Source organism: Giraffa tippelskirchi, chromosome 11, assembly GCF_054371585.1.
Source record: "Giraffa tippelskirchi isolate mGirTip1 chromosome 11, T2T-mGirTip1v1.2.pri, whole genome shotgun sequence".
Classification (NCBI taxonomy): Eukaryota; Metazoa; Chordata; class Mammalia; order Artiodactyla; family Giraffidae; genus Giraffa; species Giraffa tippelskirchi.
This window is the reverse complement of record NC_137285.1, coordinates 6,952,946-6,973,260: the sequence shown is the minus strand read 5'-3', so window position 1 is coordinate 6,973,260 and position 20,315 is coordinate 6,952,946. Positions and strand designations below refer to the sequence as shown.

Sequence of the window (20,315 nt, the reverse complement as noted above, 5' to 3'; positions counted from 1 at the left end):
CACTAAGTCATGTCTGACTCTTCTGCAACCCAGTGGATTATAGCCCACCAGACTCCACTGTCCATGGGATTCTCCAGGCAAGAATATTGAAGTGGGCTGCCATGTCCTCCTCCAGGGGATCTTCTGCACCCAGGGATCAAACCCACATCTCCTGCATTGGCAGAGTTTTGTTTCGTTTTGTTTTGTTTTTACCACTGCACCACCAGGGAATCCCCTGGGGAAGTGTTGGGGGGTTAGGTGATTTCGCTGTGGGAGAGGAGCTCATGGCTTCAGCTGTTGTCTTAAAGATGGAAGTGACCGACTGGCTGAGTAAGATGCATGTGGGTGTTCTAGGAGGAAGCACCAGAGCGTCCAGGGCAGAGGCAGACGGAGAGACGGAGCATGCTCAGTTGTGCATTGTATTGCCGGTATATAATGTTCCCTGAGGTAAGAACAGAGAGGATAATGCCGCTCATCGATGTCAGCCCATGAATGGTTTACTGAGCCTGGCTAAAGAGTTTGGGCCTTATCCCAGAGGTGACAGGGAGCTATAGAGCAGGTAAGAGTGCAGTCAGAAGTGCTTGTGAAAAACGGCAGGCTTTCAGGCCTGGTGGAAGCAGTGATGTGTGGCATGCCCTGCTCAACCAGAGGCGGAGTAGCAGTCCCCAACCTTTGTTGGCACCAGGAACTGGTTTCGTGGAAGGTGATTTTTCTAGGGACCGGGCTGGGGATGGTTTCATGATGACTCAAGCCCCTTACATTTACTGTGCACTTTATTTCTATTGTTTTTACATTAGCTTCACCTCAGATCATCAGGCATTAGACCCCAGAGGTTGAGGACCCCTGCCTTAGAGCATCTCCCAGGGCCCCTGGGTTCTTCCTATGTGGACAGGCAGCCCCTCTGTCCCTCACCCCACCATCTAGGATCCTGAGAAAATTGTCTCTTTCTACCCCGTTTCCCTCCATTGGAAGACTTGGTGCTGTCTCAGTTAACACCTGAGGCTTAAGACCCTGTGGTAAAACACAGAAGACGTACACGTCGTGAGTTCTAATCCCGCCTCTGCTGTTTAACTAGTTAGTTGTACGATTCTGAGTAAGTCACCCTGCCTTTCAGAGGCTCCTTGTTCTTACTGAAGAAAAACGGTCATGATATTCCCAGCTTCTGGGCTGGAAGAAAGCACCCTAGACCCTGGATTGGAAGGAATTCCCTAAACTGAAACCTATCAGACAGTGATTTTTAAACATAGGGATGCCCACTGGCTCCTACATCCCCCCACCCCCAACCCCCAGTTGGCTGGTGGAAGACTTTGGATTCTGGCCGGGATTTTACACGACCTGGTGGAACAGGTAGACAAGGCAATGTGTGGGGCGGGTCTAATGACACATGTTCTTTAGGAGCAATTACTAATTAATTCCCAGGGAATGTTTCCACTGGAAACAAACTAATCTGGAGACAGAAGCAATCCCAGTCACCAAGATATATAATTGAGATAATCGCTGTGCATAAATAACATCTGTGAGCAGCAGATGCCGGCACCTGGCTCCGAGGAGGAAGTGGAAGATGCTGTCTGCTCCGGGCAGTGGCTGCCTTTTTTTTTTTTTTTTTTTTTAATTCATGTCTTTTGACCTTTGCCTCCTCCCGAAAGGAAGCATGTCATTTGCTTTTTTTTTTGGTTAAATGGAGAAGAGTTTGCACCGAGCTCTTCAGTTGTTTACTTAATTCCTACAGGGGTCTGTCTTCCCCGGTCCTGCTGAGGACAAAGCTGTCACCACATCTCAGCCATTGGGCCCCCTGAAGAGCTCTGGCACCCAGCCCCTGCCCGCCTGCCCCCTTCTCATCCCACACCACCTGCGTGTCTCATTCGGCATTCTCTCAAGTCTGCCGGCCTCCCATCTTGCACAAGCAATCTTTCTGCCACCTGATCTTTGGGGAGAGATTTTTTAAAATACAAATACCATCTGGTTCTTTGCATTCAGGATCCGTCCGTGGCTCCCCATCACCCTTGGAATACAATCTACCTCCCTCAGTTTGACCTTTAAAGATGTACAGTCCAGGACTTCCCTGGTGGTCCAGTAAAGAATCCTCCTGCCAATGCAGGGGACATGAGTTTGATCCCTGGTCCGGGAACATCCCACATACCACGGGGCAACTGTGCTCTCGGGTGGGCCCACTGGGCCTGGTGCGTCTTCCACACAGTAGACTCCCAATGGTCCCCACCAGTGCACAGAAGACTGAGGATCCCCTGTGCCCCTAACCAGGATGGTGGTCACCAGGCATTACCCGCACTTCCACGAGACATTGAAAATAATAGGCTCTTGGAGGATCATCCCAATGGAGTCTGGTGTGAGCAAACATTTTGGGAACACATCTCTCCAGCCCGGAACCATGAAACAGGTGGTCTGGATGTTTTATTTGAAGAGACTTTTCTTAAAGATTGTGTTGGAGTGAATTGATTCAATATTAACATAACCTCTTGTTAGAGAGAGATAAAGACCAAATTGTAATTGGTTAAAAACATGGTTATCAGCAGCCTGTTCACCCTACAAATATTGACACTTCCAAGGCTGTGATAAAGTGGGAAGAGGCTGGTTTCATGGCAGACGAGGAATGCCATCTATGCTTATCCCTCGAAGCACAGATGAACCGCTCAGCTGTGGAGGCCCAGCCCCTCAGAGAGCCCAGCCACCCCCTGGGGCCATCATAACCATGGGAGCAATGACGCTGCCGGCAAACATCCAGGGTTTACACTCAGCCAGTTATGGTGCCAAGCGCTTAGAGGTCATGGCCTAACTTTGTGCCCCCAGCCCACTTTAGTATAGCGAGTCCCTCGAGTAGAGGGACCTGTCTTCTGGTTCCAGAGTGCAGAGGTGTGTCTGCACCACCCAGAACTCTGTGTATGAGCAAGGCCTTACAGGGGGCGGAGTCCCCACAGGAAGCAGCAAGCATTCAGTAGTCCCTTTTATGTAGGAGGAAGCTCAACATATGAGAATCCCACCCAAAGTTGCAGAGTTTGGGGGACAACTGGGATGTATTTTATTTCTTTATGTATTATTTGTGTATTGGCCATGCCACACAGCACATGGGATCTCGGTTCCCCAACCAGAGACCAAACCTGAGCCTCCTGCCTTCGAAGCCTGGAGTCTTAACCACTGGACCACCAGCAAGGTCCCTAGGATGTATTTTAAATAATGTATTTTGAAAGAATTTCCAATATACCAAAAAATTACAAGGATAGTTCAAAGGATTCCTTTAAATCCTTCACCTAGAATTCTCAGTTTTTAACTTTTTGCCACACTCGCTGTATCATTTTCTCACTAAAGTACATCCTCTGAATTATTTGAAAACAAGTTACAGACATGAGTTCCCTTTACCCTTATCAAAACTGGAAATTTTAGCATGGATATTCTAACCCAGGGGTCAGCGAACTAAGGCTCACAGGCCAAATCCAGTCCATGCTGCCTGATTTTTCGCTTTTGTTTTGTTTCACTTTGTTTTTTTATTACAGCTTGAGAGCTGAGAGAGGTTTTGTTTTTAAATGGCCACATTTAAAGTTAGATAAGTAGCTGCATTTATCCTTCCATTTTGCCTCTAGGCCTGCAGAGCCTAAAATACTTTCCAGCTTGCACTTGAAGGAAAACTTTGCTGACCCCTTACACTGTCTGCTGACTATTCTGATTTTACCTGTTGTTTTACTCACATTCTTTGTAGCCGTTTTTCTCCCTGTTCAGGATCCAGCTTAGAATACGTCATAGTTGCGTTCAGTCTTGTGACACCGTCCATAGAGCCTTTGTCTTTGTATTTTATGATGCTAGAATTTTGGGAGAGTTCAGGCCAGTTGCATGGTAGAAGTTTCCTCCACCTTGGTGACCTAGAATTAGAAGTCGTGTGTTTTTTATTTCAAAGCCACTTGGACTTGTGTGGGTCTGAGGGTGTTCCTGGGACATGAGACTTCTAATTTTAAAACCAAAAAAGTTCCCAGCAGACAGGGATGAGCTGGTCCCCCTAGAACCAGAGCTTCAAGTCTTAAGTAATTCTGGGGAAGATAAAAGGGCCCTCTGGGCTCTCCCTGAGACCTTTTGTTCTTTAAGGGAAAGGCTGATGAGCCAGATGCTGATTTAAGAGCCGTTTCTCCGTTCATTGTTCATCGTCTTCTCTTGCGGCTCCTGACCTGCATTCCCACCCTCCACCTGTTCCCTCCCCCCCCACCCCAACCCCATCTCACTGTCCTCGGTCCACTGATGCAGATGAGACTTGCTGATGACACTGTGCGTGGTCATTGGGCCCTTCTTGCTGGTTTCTAACTGCATCACGATTTAGCCCCTTTGCTGTTGATGGGCATGTAAGTTATCTAGACTTAGAGCCATTATGAATTACCGGGAAGTGGGTGGCCTCGGGAGGGGGCGTACGGGGCTCTTGTGAGCCACACAGGGCAGTGGGCAGCTCAGGGGATACATGGCAGCCCCGCTGACTGGGGCCAATTCAGCGATGTGCTGAGCTGGCCTCGCAGCCTTGCTCCCTTGGTGCATGGGCGTGGAGTCCCTACTGCTTGGGGCCCCAGAGGTGAGCAAGACCCAGTGACCCTTCGGAGCCCCTGTCCAGTGGGAAGACAGACATGGAGGTGCTCAGATGCTGTGCTATTTAGGGGAGCACTGGGAAGCTGGAATATCACAAAAAGGGGGGCATGAATGGATGGGGGCAGGGAGGACCTTTTTTGAGTATTTTATGCTGCTTTTTCAAGTTTGTATTTTTTTTTTCTCTCTCTCTTTGGAGTATGTTACAAATCCATCGTCCCCAGAGGGAAGTCAGGAAGGAAATTCTTGAAGTCTGTTCAGTCATGTAGGACCTGTGCCGTCCTTTGGTCCTGTAATACAAAATTAGAAAGGACTCCTAAACTCTCAAAGAAACAGACTTAAAACAAGTAAAAGGAGACCTGCTTTACTCAGCAGGTGGTAAGCACATGCCACAGGGCTTACAAGGAAAAGCTGTGCATTTAAAAGCGACTCAGTTCACTTCCTGGCTCCATTCATCATTTAATAGTTGTGTGACCTTGACAGGTTAACTAGAATATCACAGAGGCTCTCTGAGCCTCAGTTTCCTCATCGGTAGAATGAAGACGAGAGTCAGTGTGTGTTGCAAATTAACAGACACTTGGTCAGCATCCACAGAGAGCAGATACTATTATTCCACTACTCGTCGTGATGATTATTACTACTCTGAGGTGAGGATGGTGGAAACAGGAAATCCTCAGAGAGCATTTCAGTGTGTCGATAAATGCTGGTCCTCTAGCACAATGTAAGGAAAGTCATAGAACGTTTAGAATATGCCCAAGTGATAGGACACAGAGAGGAACCACCATATGGTCTTAGGAAATTTCCCTCGAGGCCGCTGTCATCCAGCTTCTGAGCTGGACAGACCATCGGTGGACCTGACCCGATATTTTTAGTATGTTTGCATTCCCTGATGTTCTCTATCAGGGCTGTCTGTAGTTTGAGATGTTGGTGACTCCCTCCAGGGAAAAGCTTCCTATTAACGGGTAACTCTTCTGAGCGCGCTGCTGGGACTCCATGGCCTGGGGTGTGTTGAGATTAGCCCGCCAAAGCCACCATTTCTTAGAACACTTCCCATGGCATTTGCTCTGCGGTATTTTTAAATCCTCTGAGTTGTTCAGTCAGACCCAGGTTCTGACCACTCTGCTGAAATATCATAATTTTTCCTCTTTCCCCAGCTCATTCCATGTGTCGAGCCAACTTGTCTCATAGCTTAATAAGTCCAGAGCAAACATTTTACCTCGGGTATTTAGAGCGGGCAGATGGCGTCGCACGGGAAAGCAATGCTATTCATCGGTTTGTAGTTGATGTCTGTGTGCAGGGAATGTCAATCACCCTCCCTCCCACTGAATGAGAGGGGTGGGTGTTTGCGAGAGAATGCCTGAGACAGACTCAGCAGCAGAGAAAGGCTGTATGCAGAGGGGGCTGGTGGTGGCCCAGAAACAGCATGGGCTTTTTGGGGGTTTTTTTCTTCAGCTTGGGTTGAGAGTCTCACGGACTTGACTCTGACCTTGGGTAAGCCACTCCCCTGCCCAGGCTGATTCCTCCCCTGCATGGCTGTTGTGGGCTACAGTCATGATAAACCTCAAGGCCCACACGGTGCCTGATATGGTCAGTGTCAAAGAAATCTCATCCTGTCTTCATCTCCCCACTGAATAATAGGGAAGGGGGACTGTCAGTATTTATCCCCCTACGAGGAGGGATCTATACACAGAATAGTAAATACAGGCCTGTTATGCTGTCACAGGGTTTTGGAGGGAGCTACTTGGATCCAGCTTTCGGCACAGCAGCAAACACTCTCACGCAGGTTCCAGGTGTTTACTCTGTGACTGACTCTGTGTATGTATTAGCTCTTCTGACTCACTCACTCACCCTGTATCTGGGTTCCAGGGAACAACACAGCTCACAGTTCATTAAAAAGAAAAAGGGACGTGACTGGCTAAAATATCTGAAAGGTTCTGAGGCTACGATTGCCTTCAGGCTTGGCTAGACCTAGGTGCTCCAATCATGACATCAGGAGTGCGTCTTGTGCCTCAGCACCTTGAGGTCACCTAGACAGTCTCTTCCTTTTGGCGGCAGGACGAACACTCCAGGCTTATATCCTGTATCAGAAAAAGCCAATCTCGTGTCCATAGTCACAGCCAGAACCCCGGTGTCAGTCTTGCTATTGTCCTACGACCAACCCCTGAGGCCCACACAAGGCGGTGCTCTACCTGGCAAGTCCGAGTCATGAGCATCTCCTCTGGGCTTGAGGGAGGGGTGTCGGCCCCATCGCAGACATCTGAGGGATGGACATTCTTTGCAAGGAAGATGGGGGTGCTGTTATCAAAAGAAAAGAGAGTAGGCATGTGCAGTTACATTGCCAGATTCCTGTTTCGGAGCCTGTGTGGTGGGGACTGCTGTTACAGAGGAGTGCAGTTTAACCAGCGGCTTGGGCGTGAGAGGAGATGAGCTACATCCAGTATGGAAGCTCTGCGGGCGCCTGGGGCTGCCGAGCACGTGGGTGAGGAGTCTTGAGCCCCTAGGAGCCTGGTGTCCAGGCCGCCATTTAGTGCCAGGGTGACCCAAGCTAAGTTGCTTCACCGCTGCACCCGTCATTTTCCCCAGGAACGACAGTGAGAATGGCGGCTGACCCGAGCCGAGCATGTCATTGTCAGGGTTAAGGGACTGAACACGGAGCCACGCCTGGCACACAGCAGGGGCTCATACGCCTCCCGCACGTGCTTGGCAGCCCCCCAGGCCGCTGTGGCACTCCCATCCTGGGTGCCGCTCGCCTCCTCTCGCCCCCGAGAGCTCAGGCCTCCAAGGCCTCCAGGGTCCTCCCGCACTGTCCAGGAGTCAGGACCTCACCACGCCCGCCCAGGCCAGGGCCGCGGCACCCTGTGTTCCTGTACACGGTGTCCACTGGTCGACGGCCCCTGGCTCAGCGGCTGGGGAGGAATTGACGCCCTGCCCTTGTGCAGGCGCTGGGGACAGGTGGCTGATCCAGCGAGTCGATGATGGGGTGACTGGACTACACGAGGGGGAGAGGAGCTTCTGGCTATGACAGGCATTTTGGTGCTTTGTACCCACGTACTTCACACATTATTGTATCAATGTTGCAATAAACAAGATTTGAAAGGAGAGAAAACATGAACTTGTAGGAAGATCAAATTGGTTGTTTTGGAAGATCAGTCAGTCGGTTTTGCTGAGAGCCTGCTGTGGGTCCCGCCCCCACCCCGGGTCTAAAGGGGGTGGAAATCCTGGGGGCCTTTTCTCCCCTAGCCCTCCCCACCGTGTGTGGTGGGGTCCCACCTAGGATCTGGGAGGGCTTGTCCATGGGGACGGGGTGGTGATTTAGAGCTGAAAGGGGTGTGCTGGCAGCTGCCCCTGGGATGCTCGTTGCCACCCTGGCTGTGAGGCTGGAGGTGGGACCCCGGGAACCTTCCCAGGGAACCGCTGCTCTCTGACCACTCCACCCAGACCTGCTCCTGGGAAGACACCTTCAGAGCAGCGGTGGCAGCGTCTCGAGGCCGAGGGATGTAATCTTAGCCCTGCCGCGACTTGCCTCCCGACTTCATAAAAACGTCAGTCACGCAGCCTCAATATGGAAATAACGTGCAGTGAGTTATTCTTCTGCCGCGTCATCCATAACGGAAAATCAGCCCCAGATGGCCCGGTATTTCTTCCACTCCCTAAAGTGTAATAAATTGAAATTTTTAAAGCTTGGCATTAACACAGCTCGTCAGCAGCATCCCCAGGCCTGCCCAGTTGGAGGCCATGAGCTGGGGGATTTCCGGTGTTGTCTGTCCAGACCCGATGAAACCTGGGCCTGCTTGACTTGCTTGCCTCTGGGGCCAGCACCCTCCCTCCAGCCATCTCAGCCTGCCTAGAAGCCTAAAATCCTTCCCTGGGATTGTGGTCCAGGCCCTGCCTCACTCTGGCCCCATGACCGTGACAGCTTGGCCTCACTGGCACTCTCTTCACCTCTAAAATGGGTTGAAAAGTCCTCACTTCTCAGGCTAGTAAGTGGCGAAAGTGAAAGTCACTCAGTTGTGTCCAACTCTTTGCGACCCCATGGACTATACAATCCATGGAATTCTTCAGGCCAGAATACTGGAATGGGTAGCCTTTCCCTTCTCCAGGGGATCTTCCCTACCCAGGGATCGAACCCAGGTCTCCCACATTGCAGGCGAATTCTTCACCAGCTGAGCCACCAGGGAGGCCCAAGAATGCTGGAGTGGGTAGCCTATCCCTTCTCCAGCAAATCTTCCCGACCCAGGAATCGAACCGGGGTCTTCTGCATTGCAGGCAGATTCTTTACCAACTGAGCTATCAGGGAAGCCCAGTGATGAAAGAGACAACAACAATCTCTGCCATTCCTGTTTTGGCATTGTCTCAGCGCCAGGCGCTGTGCTAAGCATGCTCGGGTTTTCACTGATTTATTCTGCACTGGTCCTGGGATGTGACCAACCCCATCCTATAGATGAGGAAACTGAGGTGCGGTGAGTTCAGTGACTGGCTCGAAAGGCGGATGCTCCAGGTCTGACTCCACACACGGTGCACCTGGCGCTTAGAGGTGCCAGCACAGCTTAGTTTGCTGCCACTTCTCTTTGGTGTGAACTCTCTCCTTCCAGGAAGACTCTGGTCTCGATGTGTTTCCTCAGTGGATTCAGAATCCGAGTTCTGTCAATTCTTCCTGATTTGTCTCCCTGTCATTTTACAGCCCCGTCTGGCTCAGGTCATGGTGACACGGCTAAGTGGCTTCCGTGCTCACAGCAAGCCTCTGAGCTGTATTCTCTGCAGTTGGAGTTCTCTCTTTATTTTAATCTATCCTGCTCTTTCCAGAGTGTGGCTTTCCATGAGGAGCAGTGGAGTACAATGGTTAAGGGCTTGAGCTCTGGGGTTGGACCAACCAGGTTTCCCTGCTGCTGGCCGTGTGCCTGGGAGCGAGTCACTTCGCCTCCATGAACCTCTGTGTCCTCCGAGGTCAGTTGGTCCTCACAGTGACACCTTTTCTCCTAGGGACCTCGTGGGGCTGTTGAGAAGCCAGGCAGATAGAGGCCATGTACTGGACATGGTCCCCAAGCAACAGTAGCAGGTGTGGCCATTGATGCCTGAACCATCAGGACCAAGATAATCCTCTCTCCAGCCCAACGGGAGCTGAGACCAATGTCTGCAGCCCCGTGTGCTGCCTGCGTGCCATCTCTGCTCCTCTCTGCCTGGGGATGAGCTGTCTCTTGGCCTGCTTGCTCCAGGGAGCCTGGGGAAAGGAAGGAGCATGTCAGATATGCATGCATGCTCAGTGAATAAGTCTTGTCCAACTCTTTGCGACCCCATGGACTGTAGCCCACCAGGCTCCTCTGTCCATGGGATTTCCCAGGCAAGAATACTGGAGTGGGTTGCCGTTTCCTTCCCCAGGAGATTTTCCCTACCCAGGGATCGAACCTGTGTCTCCTGCATTGGCAGGTGGATTCTTTTATCCCTAGCCACCAGGGGACAGAAAATACAGCCTTCCCTCTGTGGGGTTTCTGAGGACCAGCGGCATCATGTTGATGAAACCCTCCTTCAGCCAAAGGCGGGGCTCAGCAGATGCGAACTGCGTTGTCTGTGGGCTCTACTTACAATGACTCTCCCTTGCCTCCTGGCCCTGGGCCAAGCGACTCGGCCTGGCAGGGGCCCCGCGGGACGCCTCCTTCCACTGCTAGTTATCTGACATTATCTCCCATGCTGGCCCATCTGCTCCTGCCTGCCCATTTCTTTTGTTCCTTGCACACCGCCCTGTGTAGACCCTTCCATTTCTTCCAACTTCCTCTCTGATTGAAGCACTCCACCACCCCCTTCCTGAAGGACCACAACAGCATCCTCTCTGGCTGCCCTGTTGCTAATCTTGTCCACAAAAGTGCATCCTCCCATGGCAGCCAGAGGGAGATCACGCCATCCCCCTCCTTAGAGAGTGTGGTTTTCCTGCAGACTGAAACAAACCTGAGCTTAGCACCCTGGCTCACTGCTGTGATTCCCACCCACTTCCTCAGCACTTCTGCCCCCTGGCCCTCCCTGTGAGGCTGACCAGCCATCAGTTCAGTTCAGTTGCTTAGTCGTGTCTGATTTTGCTACCCCATGGACTGCAGCACGCCAGTCTTCCCTGTCCATCACCAACTCCTGGAGTTTACTCAAACTCATGTCCATCACATTGATGATGCCATCCAACCATCTCACCCTCTGTCGTCCCCTCCCGCCTTCAGTCTTTCCCAGCACCAGGGTCTTTTCCAGTGAGTCGGTTCTTTGCATGAGGTGGCCAAAGTATTGGAGTTTCAGCTTCAGCATCAGTCCTTCCTTCCAATGAATATTTAGAACTGATTTCCTTTAGGATGGATTGGTTGGATCTCCTTGCAGTCCAAGGGACTCTCAAGGGTCTTCTCCAACACCACAGTTCAAAAGCATCAATTCTTCAGTGCTCAGCTTTCTTTATAGTCCAACTCTCACATCCATACATGACTGCTGGAAAAACCATAGCTTTGACTAGATGGACCTTTGTTGGTATGACCAGCCATACTGGCTGCCTTTCTCTTCTGCAGCACCAAGTTCCTTGCTGTTCTTGCCTCAGGACCTTTAAACTTCCTGTTGCCTCCATTCAGGGAATCTTCCCACCGAAAGCTCCACCTGGCTATTTCCTTTGCATCTTTTAGGTGTTCATTGCATTAAGTGCCTCTCCTTAACGAGGCCTCTGACTTGTGCCTAAATCGAGGACTGGCTTTGCCCTGCCAGCCTGCAGAGGAGCCCCACTCCCACCCCCTGCCCTGCCTTCCCAGAGGCCCCGGAGTCACCTGCAGGGAAGATGAGCCCACACCTGACTTCTCATTTCCCCTGTCGATTATGCTCTAACATCACCAATTACCTCCCCTGCTCCACATCATTTTTCTCAGTGTGTCTCAGTCCCTCCCAGTCGCTGAGGGAAATGGGCCACCGAGCCCTCCCCACCCAGCCCAGCACGGGGCCCTGCTGCAGAAACACACTTTCCTTACAGCCTTGAGGATGGAGCTTTGGGGAACTGTGGCTGCTGGCAGGGCGTGGGGCTGGGATTAGAGGCACCGTGCCAGGAAGCTGCGGGAGGAGGCTAGGGCCTTGGTTTCCCCGCCTGTGCACTGGGGGTATTAGCAGCACACATCTCCAGGTCTGCCCAGAGGACTGACAGGTGATACTGGAATGAAGGCAGCCTGCCTGCTCCCTAGCTCCAGTGTCGTTATTGTGATACTAACGTCGGGCCGAGCTCCTGGATGTGCTGAGGAAGGTGAAAGTGGTCCCAGGCAGCCTTTCGCCACAGAGACCCCTTTGGTCAGCTGTCCTTGGGGCGTCCTCTGCCCTGGCTCCCCCATTTTCCTCACAGTGATCAACAGGGCCTCTTTGCTGGGTGGCCTCAGGGATCCGATTGTGTGCATGACATTTCAGTAGGAGCCTAGCTTGCTTTTTTCTTCCCCTGTCTGTTGGCACCAACCTTAATGTCATTTACTATTTTGGAGGGACCATGGCCTGGCAGTTGAGAAAGCAAGCTGGTCTGGACGATTCAGGTCGTATCTTTGCTCCTTGCAGCTGTGTGACTTCAAACAAGGCTCCAGCCTTCTCTGAACCTTAAGTGCTTGCCTTCAGTGATTTATAAGGCAGTTTTCTGCTCAGAGATTCTAGGGTTCAGAAACCGGGGGGATGCTCAATCGCAGAACAGACTTAGGGTTTGTGCACGAATGTGGTTTCTCCAGTGGGAAATGTTTGTCCTCTGGAGCCACACAGGTCCTTGTACCCACCCCCTTGGCCCCACTGTGTTAGGATAGGGGGCCTGCTGTGTGCAGGTGGACAGAAGGAAGAGAAAAAAAAGGTCGAGAAAGAGAAACTTTAAGTCAGTGGCTCTTAACCTTCAGGAATCTAGTGAAGTCATGTACCCTCAGGAGGTGTTCACACATAGAATATTTTGCATACCATTTAAAAGGGGTTCACAATTCTGATTAAAAACATCTACTTGGCAAGTCCCCACTGAATGAACTATGAACATCTCCTCTAGGAAGCCCTCCTGGCCCCCATCCTGTGTTCCAGGGTCCTCAAGCCCTCCTCTTCCTTGTACCCTCAGAGGGGCTGTCATTACCTGTACCCTTTCTGTCTCCCCCGTGGGAGGGCAGGGGCCACCATGAGTGTTCTGTGTGTGCCAAGTGCTGAGTGGGTGGCAGCAAATACCTGCTGAATGGGTGGGGGCTCACCCCTGGCACTAAATCGGGGGTGGCCTGGCCTTACTTTGTGGGGCAGGGCTTGTTCAGTGTTGAGTGGGCTTGGAACCCGGATGCCTCTACTGCAGACAACTCTGCTGCCCCCTCTGTGGGTTGATGAAGAGCGGTGAAGATGGGAGGGTCACCTGCACTCACCCTCTTGCGAGGGGCGAGGCCAGGCCGGCGGGGAGGGCCAGTCAAGGGGGCCACCTCATGAGACTTCTCCCCTCTCCCTCCCCCTCTTGCCGGGCCCAGCTGGAGCAGAGCGAAGCCAAGTGTGAAGATGCCTTGAAGACCCAGAAGGCACTGACGGCAGACCTGGAGAACATGCACAGCGAGCTGGAGGGCATGACCCGCAGCAAGAGCCTGGTACCTGCGCCTCCGGGGCCGGGCACGCCCTGTACTGTGTGGGGAGGTCCAGACGTCCCTCGTAGACCTGCAGAGTGCTCGGCACTCTGAGAGCACAGGCAGCCTACTCCGAGCTGAGCGTGTGATCGAGGTGTCGGGGCGCTTGTGAGGGTCGGCTGTGTGAAGGGAGGCAAGGCGCCCTCTGTGGACCCAGGATGCGCAGCCCCGGGGGACGCCTCCAGTCCGAGCATATCGTTCGCTCAGCACCGGAACCGGAAGTGGGGGTGCAGCTATCTCTTTGAGCCCACACCGTGCCCGCCACCCCCAGTCACCTGTGGTAGGCCCACTGTGCGCTCACCACCCCAGGAGGGCACATGGTCACTGTTGTCAGGCTACTTCTTCAGGTCCAGTCTTCCAGACGGAGCCCATTTGGCCTCACTCCTAAAAGGGCCCCAGCCATCTGGGAGCTCAGCGCTGAACAGGGACAAATGAACATACATCACAGGTCTATTATGCTGATGAAGATTGGGTGTAGTTTCTACGTGCCCTCTCTGGGTGTACAGGGTCGGCTTAAATCTATACACAACATGTAAAACTCTTTAAGGTTTAGGTGGAGCTAGAGGTTTATCAGCAAAACCTTATCTCTGGCCCTTTTGTCCCAGGTTTGGTTGGTGCTAGATCAACGGACACCTGCCCACAAACATTGACACATACACATGTACAGGGATGAATGTACATACTTGCATACAAAGTCATAGACGTACCTCCAAATAAAGGCCCTTGTTGGTAAAATATACATCTAAGTATAGCCACGTTTATTGAGATTACTCACACGTACGCACCATGCATGCTTAAATTGTATATGAGTAGATTCCTGGGTGGGCTTATATATCTATTCACATACACGTGCTGCATTCATACAGCCAGCCGCATGCCTGCCTAGTGTGCACACGCGAGCACACACACACACACAACATACCCACAGGAGGCTTTGACACAGCTGTGGCCTTCCTTTCAGGTAGATGTTCACTCACCTGACACACCTATGGGCAAGCCTCCCTGCTGTTCATCACCCACCCCACCCCCGCCCACACCGCAGACCCTCTCCCACCCCCTCCTACCTCACCTGCCCTCGTCCTGCTCTGCCAGGTGGATGAGCAGCTGTACCGGCTGCAGTTTGAGAGGGCGGACCTCCTGAAGCGCATTGATGAAGACCAGGACGACCTGAATGACCTCATGCAGAAGCACAAGGACCTCATTGCTCAGGTAGTGGCCTCGGGCAGAAGAAGCCTTGGCGGCCTTGGGTGGTTGGGCGGGGACAGTGAGCAGGTGACTCGGGCCACTCTCTGGTCTCAGGACCTTGGAGGATAAACTGCAAAGGTAAATAGGAAATATGACTCATACTTACTTTTGTTCACGATGGACATTTATTTATTTATTTACAAAAGCAGTAAATTAGTAGGCCCATTATAAATACTGTAAGAGAATAAATACCTGTGGAAAACAGAAAGCAAGGGGCCCTTCTCCCCTCTGGAATCCTCTCTAGGGGTAGTCATATTCAGCCATTTGGCTCAACTCTTTCTTAAGGCCCTTTATTCTCCAATGCCTCATTTAGTCTCCAGACAGACCCTTTGTAGAGGGTCTCAGCAGAGACCATCAGCCAATTTCACAGATGGGGACACTGAGGTTCAGAGAGGTTCTGCCGCTTGCTATGACTGGAATCCACATCTGGAACCCCAGTTACCTGACCTCAAATAGTACTCTTCCTTCTGAATTCTGGCCCTAGTGCCTCAGCCATCTCATTCCATCTGGGCTCTCAAGGGTGTATGATAAACTGCTGGGCAGTTGACCAAAGCTATGGGCTGTGGCGTGGGAATGAACCACTCTCGCTTGAGGGGATTTGAGGGGCCCTTTAGAACTAGCTGTTGTCATAGACACTCTGTGATGTGCACACATCCGTGGGTGGGGGAACAAGGAACTTCCAGCAGAGCCTGTGGTCTCAAGGTGACACTTTTCATCTCACCAGTCTGCGGCCGACATTGGGCTGATCCAGGAACTGCAGCTGCAGCTGGAGGAAGCTAAGAAGGAGAAGAACAAGCTTCAAGAACAAGTATGGGCTCACAGCCGCCATGTTGTGGGGGAGGACCATGGAAACTGTGATTCGTTCATTCAGTTTTCACTCAACTTCAGTCACATGGCAAATGAATTGAGGACCATCCCAGCAGACACACACACACTACTGCCCATGCTTTTCACATCCATAGACACACACACACACACACACACCACTGCCCATGCTTGTTCACACCCATAGACACACATACACACTACTGCCGTGCTTATTCACATCCATAGACACACATACACACTACTGCCCATGCTTGTTCACACCCATAGACACACATACACACTACTGCCGTGCTTATTCACATCCATAGACACACACACACACTACTGCCCATGCTTGTTCAACATCCATAGACACACACACACTACTGCCCATGCTTTTCATATCCATAGACACACACACACACTACTGCCCATGCTTGTTCAACATCCATAGACACATACACACAGACACACGCTACTGCCCGTGGTTTTTCACACCCATAGATGCCCCACACAATGAGGCCCATCAGATGTTCAGAGCAGGATTTCTCCCCTGAAAAGTGGCTCCAAGGAATGGGGCTGGTCTGTGCAAGACAGGATCACCATCCTCTGTGAAACTTCCTTTGAAGTTATGGTTTCTCCTAACACTACCCCTAAGTTCCTCTCATTACCTAGTGAATTTGCTATCATCCATGAAATTCTCAAAGCTCTCCTAGAACCCACTGCATGTGCCCACTTAGAGCAGCTATCAGAGTGATCTGGTCTCCAGCAGTACCTGTGGGCACAGAATGACCACAAGCAGAACAAAATAATAGCAGGAGTGGCCGTTTGCTGGTGCTTGTTGTGTACCAGGCAGTAATCTCCTTCAGTCTTCACACATGAGAATGAGTAAACAAGGCTCAGGGAAGCACACTGACCTACCCAGACTCATCCAGCTAGACAGTGGGGGAGCCAGGTTTAGAACTCCAGGATAGGTGCTTGGCTCCCAAACCCACTCTCAGTTAGTATCCTTGATGTGAAAGCTTTGCTGCCCTCAGACCCCAGGACAGGAGCAGGAGGTAAGAGAAGCACTGGCTGAAGGCCTGAGTGAAAGCTGAAGGCATGGGAAGGGATGGAGCCCGGGGGAGGGTCCTCAGCCTGGATCTGGCAGTTCGTGCGTGCGCACCTGAGCTGAGAGGGAGCAATGTGGCTGGGCCCGGGGCTGGGTCTGGCCGGGGGCCCCCGGCCCAGGACTCGGGCCGCCGCATGGTCAGTGGCCGTCTTGGGTGTGTCCCCAGCTGCAGGTGGCCCAGATGCGCATCGAGTACCTGGAGCGGTCAACCGTGGACCGGGCCATCGTCAGCAGGCAGGAGGCAGTCATCTGTGACCTGGAAAACAAGACGGAGTTCCAGAAAGTGCAGATCAAGAGATTTGAGGTACCAGTTGGCGTGTAAATATTGCTCAGACCTAGAGCTGTGCAGGCTTTCGTGTCGGCTCCATCCTTCCCCCCACCCTCCGTATGCCTTTGTCTGGATCTGTATCACTCATCCACCTCCCATCCGAGTTCCCTCCCACCCTCCTTCCTTCAGTCTCCCCGTCCCACAAGCTAATCATCCACTCGGCCTGTCCGCCTCCTCCATCCCCATCCCCATCTCCATCCACCAGTGTTGGTCCGTCCATCTTTCCCTTTCCATTTGTTGTTCTTCCTTTTTCTTTTTTCTTCGCTTCCTCTGTGCTTTTTCCCCCTTTTAGACCTTGATCCCTCTGTCCATCTTTTTATCCATTGATCCACTTCTGCCCATCTTCACCCACCCGCTCATCCACACAGGAACGGGACACTTCTTTTGTAGCTAGTGTCAGGCTTTGTTTCAGGAGCATGAAAGACAGATGCTGCTTCCCAGAAGCATAGAGCTTTGTAGGAGATGTGGGTGAGATACGTACATAAACACCCATAATAAGGAGAGAGGTCTGTGAGGTTTGGAGGATGGAGGTCTTTTCAGGCTGGGGAATCAGGGAGGTTTCCAGGAGGAGGTGGCTTTGGTGCCGGACCTTGAGGGACAGGTAAGACTTGGATGGGCAGGGGTGGGGGTTCAGTGACTGTCTCACTGTTAGCTCTGTACACCAATGGCACGGATGCTTACAGAGGCCATCCCCACTGCCAGAGCTTTCTACATCAGCTGCTCCACTTGACACTCATCACAGCCCCTGGGGCAGGTAGGAGAGAATGAGAAGATGGTCCCAGAGAGGTCGAGTCATTCAAGATAAAGCAGGTAGCATCAGGGATAAGAGAAGATTGACTCCTGACCTTTGCTCCATTCTGGTCTCAGGTTCTCATCTCCCTGTGGCCAGCTGGCTCACCCACAGGGGGACCGTGTGTTTGGTCAATGGAAGGCTACTCTTCTCACTCTGAAACATTTTCTCCCGACCGTCTGTTGGGCATCTGGTGTCTAGGAAAGCTGCTCTGGATGAAGACCAGAGGAAAACTCTGCCTTGACCCTCTGTTGTTCTTGAAATTGCTCATGGGATCCCTCTGGGTGTAATTGTCTCTGCAGATCACCATGGAACTCTGATCTATGATATTTTAAATGACTAAATACGTAACATTGAGCTACATCACATGTAATTCTTTGCTTGATTCTAGCAGCAGCAGAGAAAAAAAGCATGGTAGAATAACTTGAAATGGTAGATTCTGCCTCCAGATTCACCTTTCCCTCCGACATCACTGTTGGAATTTAGCAGCGCCCCACGTCCTGGAGGTGGGGTACCTTGGGGACACAGTTTGGGCACTCTTCTTATGACCCTCCTGTTGCCCTTTGGAACTATTGCTGAACTCCAATTGAAAGGGAAAAGAGGAAACCAATTGTGAAACTTTTCTTTCAGGCCATCATTCAGTCTCTGATCTGGAAAGGAGCTCAGAATCCTTAGCAGGGACATAAAATCTTTATGCAGGCTCCATTTTATGTCAACACTGAAGTATTTTTCCATCAGAATCCATTGGTTCCAGACTCGGCCATGAATTCTGCAGCCCAGCTACAGCTGGGTTAAGGTCTTCAGTGATGCCCACAGCTCTTCTCTCTCTTCATAGTTTCACTGTTTCCTCCTGGCTTTTCCCCCCACACACAAAAAGAAAACTGCCATAAAGTATGAGAGCTGAGGCTCATGGGAGATGACTTGCTCAAACCTCCTTGTTTTACAAATTGGGAAACAGTAACCCACCTTGGGGAAGGGGTTTGGACCCCCCTCTCCCTCTCCTCCCTGCCAGATGATGTCTTCTCCATGGCACCACTCCACCTTCCAAACCTTGAGCTGAATGAAGGCTGCTATAAATACTAATTCCCAGCCCTTACCCAGCACATAGGATGTGCTGGGTACTAAGCCAAGCCTTCTGTATAACTTAATGTGTTCAACTCTCACAGCATCCCTGAGACATAGGTACAGGCACCCCTGTCTCTCAGAAAGGTTAATTACCTGCCCAAGGTCACACAGCTAGGAAGAGGTGGAGGTAGGATTTGAACCCAGAGTGTGAATTCAGTGTCAGTCACTGTGTATGCTGCCTTCCAGAGTAACAGCTCTCATCTCCTACGTTTTCTTCATTCTTTTTCCAGAAATCAGGGTTATTACCCTAGTTAGTTCATTAGAACGCACGGAGGCTCAACAGAGGGTTTCTGTTCCTGGAGCCCCCGGTGTCGGGCCCCAGGCCTCTAACTCCAGGCTGGGCGTGTGCTCTCTGCCCGGGCTGCAGGTGCTGGTGATCCGGCTTCGGGACAGCCTGATCAAGATGGGCGAGGAGCTCTCGCAGGCGGCCGCGGCTGAGTCCCAGCAGCGGGAGAACAGCCAGTACTACCAGCGGCGCCTGGAGGAGCTTAAGGCGGACATGGAAGAGCTGGTGCAGCGGGAGGCCGAGGCCAGCCGGCGGTGCATGGAGCTGGTGAGTGCCGTCCTGGGATCGGGGTTCAGGAGGGCAGCCCTCCTCCTTTCTGAGTAAGGCCCTCGGCAGGCCTCTGGGGACTTGGAGTAAACCGGAAGCGAGGAAGAAACTGAAAGGGGATGAGCTGCGAGCCGACCCTGCCATTGGCCCCAAACTCCGGGGGCGTGTCCAAAGTGAGCCAATGCCGTTCACTCCTGCAGGATGGCGGCCAGCCACGTTCGTGTCTCAGGCTCCGAACTTTATCTTCCTGCCTCACACATTCTCCTCCAGAGGCAGGGCAGCCTTGTTCAAAGAGGAGAGAATCAGGATTTGTTAAATTTCTCTCTTGCATAGAGTCTTAACACCCATAATACCATATAATCGTCATGTAGTTGTTATAACCACACGAAGTCAGAATTATTATCCCCCTTTACAGATGAGGAAACTGAGGCTTGACAGAGCAGACTTGTCCAGGTCATACCTAGTAAGCATGAGAGCTCTTCCTGGGCTGTTAACAGCCACCACAAAGAGAAAAGACAAAAACAGTCGTGCTAAGCCCACCACTTTTTAAGCACTGGCCAGGTGCCAGGTTCTGAGTTAACCCTTTCTCATTTAAATATACGTGTCAGTCCTGTGAGGTAGGTACTGATCTTATTGCCATTTCCAGATGGGGAAACCGAGGCCCAGGGACACACACGTGTCTAACTGAGGCCCAGAGTAGTACATTCACTTGCTCAAGGCCACACACAAGTAAGACATTAAATTCAGTTGTGCCCAACTCTGCAGTCTCTGCCTTTATTCACTGAGCCGTGCTTGTCCCCTACTGTGGCTCAGGATACATTTTAAATTGCATTTCCTTCCCAATGGGAAGGTTTCTCCATAGTCGATTATATTTTCATGAGGACAGTTTCCTACAGGGATCACAGAGCACCGAGACAGCCTGCTCCTCCTTTTTTTCAGGAGCCCAGCTGTCTCCCAGCCTCCAGGTTTCCACTTGCGTGGCCTGGGAGGCACCCGGCACCCCCTTGGCGCGCCACCACGCACCAGCTCTGAGACAACCCATGTCGCATGTGGCTTGGCCCAGAGGGCTCTAAATCACCGTCATTATCTCCTTCCTGCCCGGTCCACTCTGGGTCTGTGACAGATCTCACCACCTTGTCCTCCTGCAGCAAGTATATTTCTCGGGCCACTGCCTCCCGCAGCTGGTGTCACTC

The 20,315-nt window shown here is 51.8% G+C and overlaps 1 protein-coding gene across 14 annotated transcripts in view; it reads left to right on the top strand.

Annotated features, from left to right (window-relative positions):
* Positions 1–20,315, top strand: part of MYO18B (myosin XVIIIB) — a 242,951-nt gene that overhangs the window by 160,563 nt on the left and 62,073 nt on the right. For 13 of the 14 annotated variants that reach the window (XM_081542931.1, XM_081542926.1, XM_081542924.1 and 10 more), the window contains 5 exons: positions 13,014–13,127; positions 14,256–14,372; positions 15,133–15,216; positions 16,493–16,630; positions 18,937–19,122. In XM_081542931.1, coding sequence (XP_081399057.1) covers positions 13,014–13,127; positions 14,256–14,372; positions 15,133–15,216; positions 16,493–16,630; positions 18,937–19,122 — 639 coding nt within the window. Of the gene's footprint in view, positions 1–13,013; positions 13,159–14,205; positions 14,373–15,132; positions 15,217–16,492; positions 16,631–18,936; positions 19,123–20,315 lie in introns of all 14 variants that reach the window. The other variant, XM_081542923.1, reaches the window with a different exon arrangement.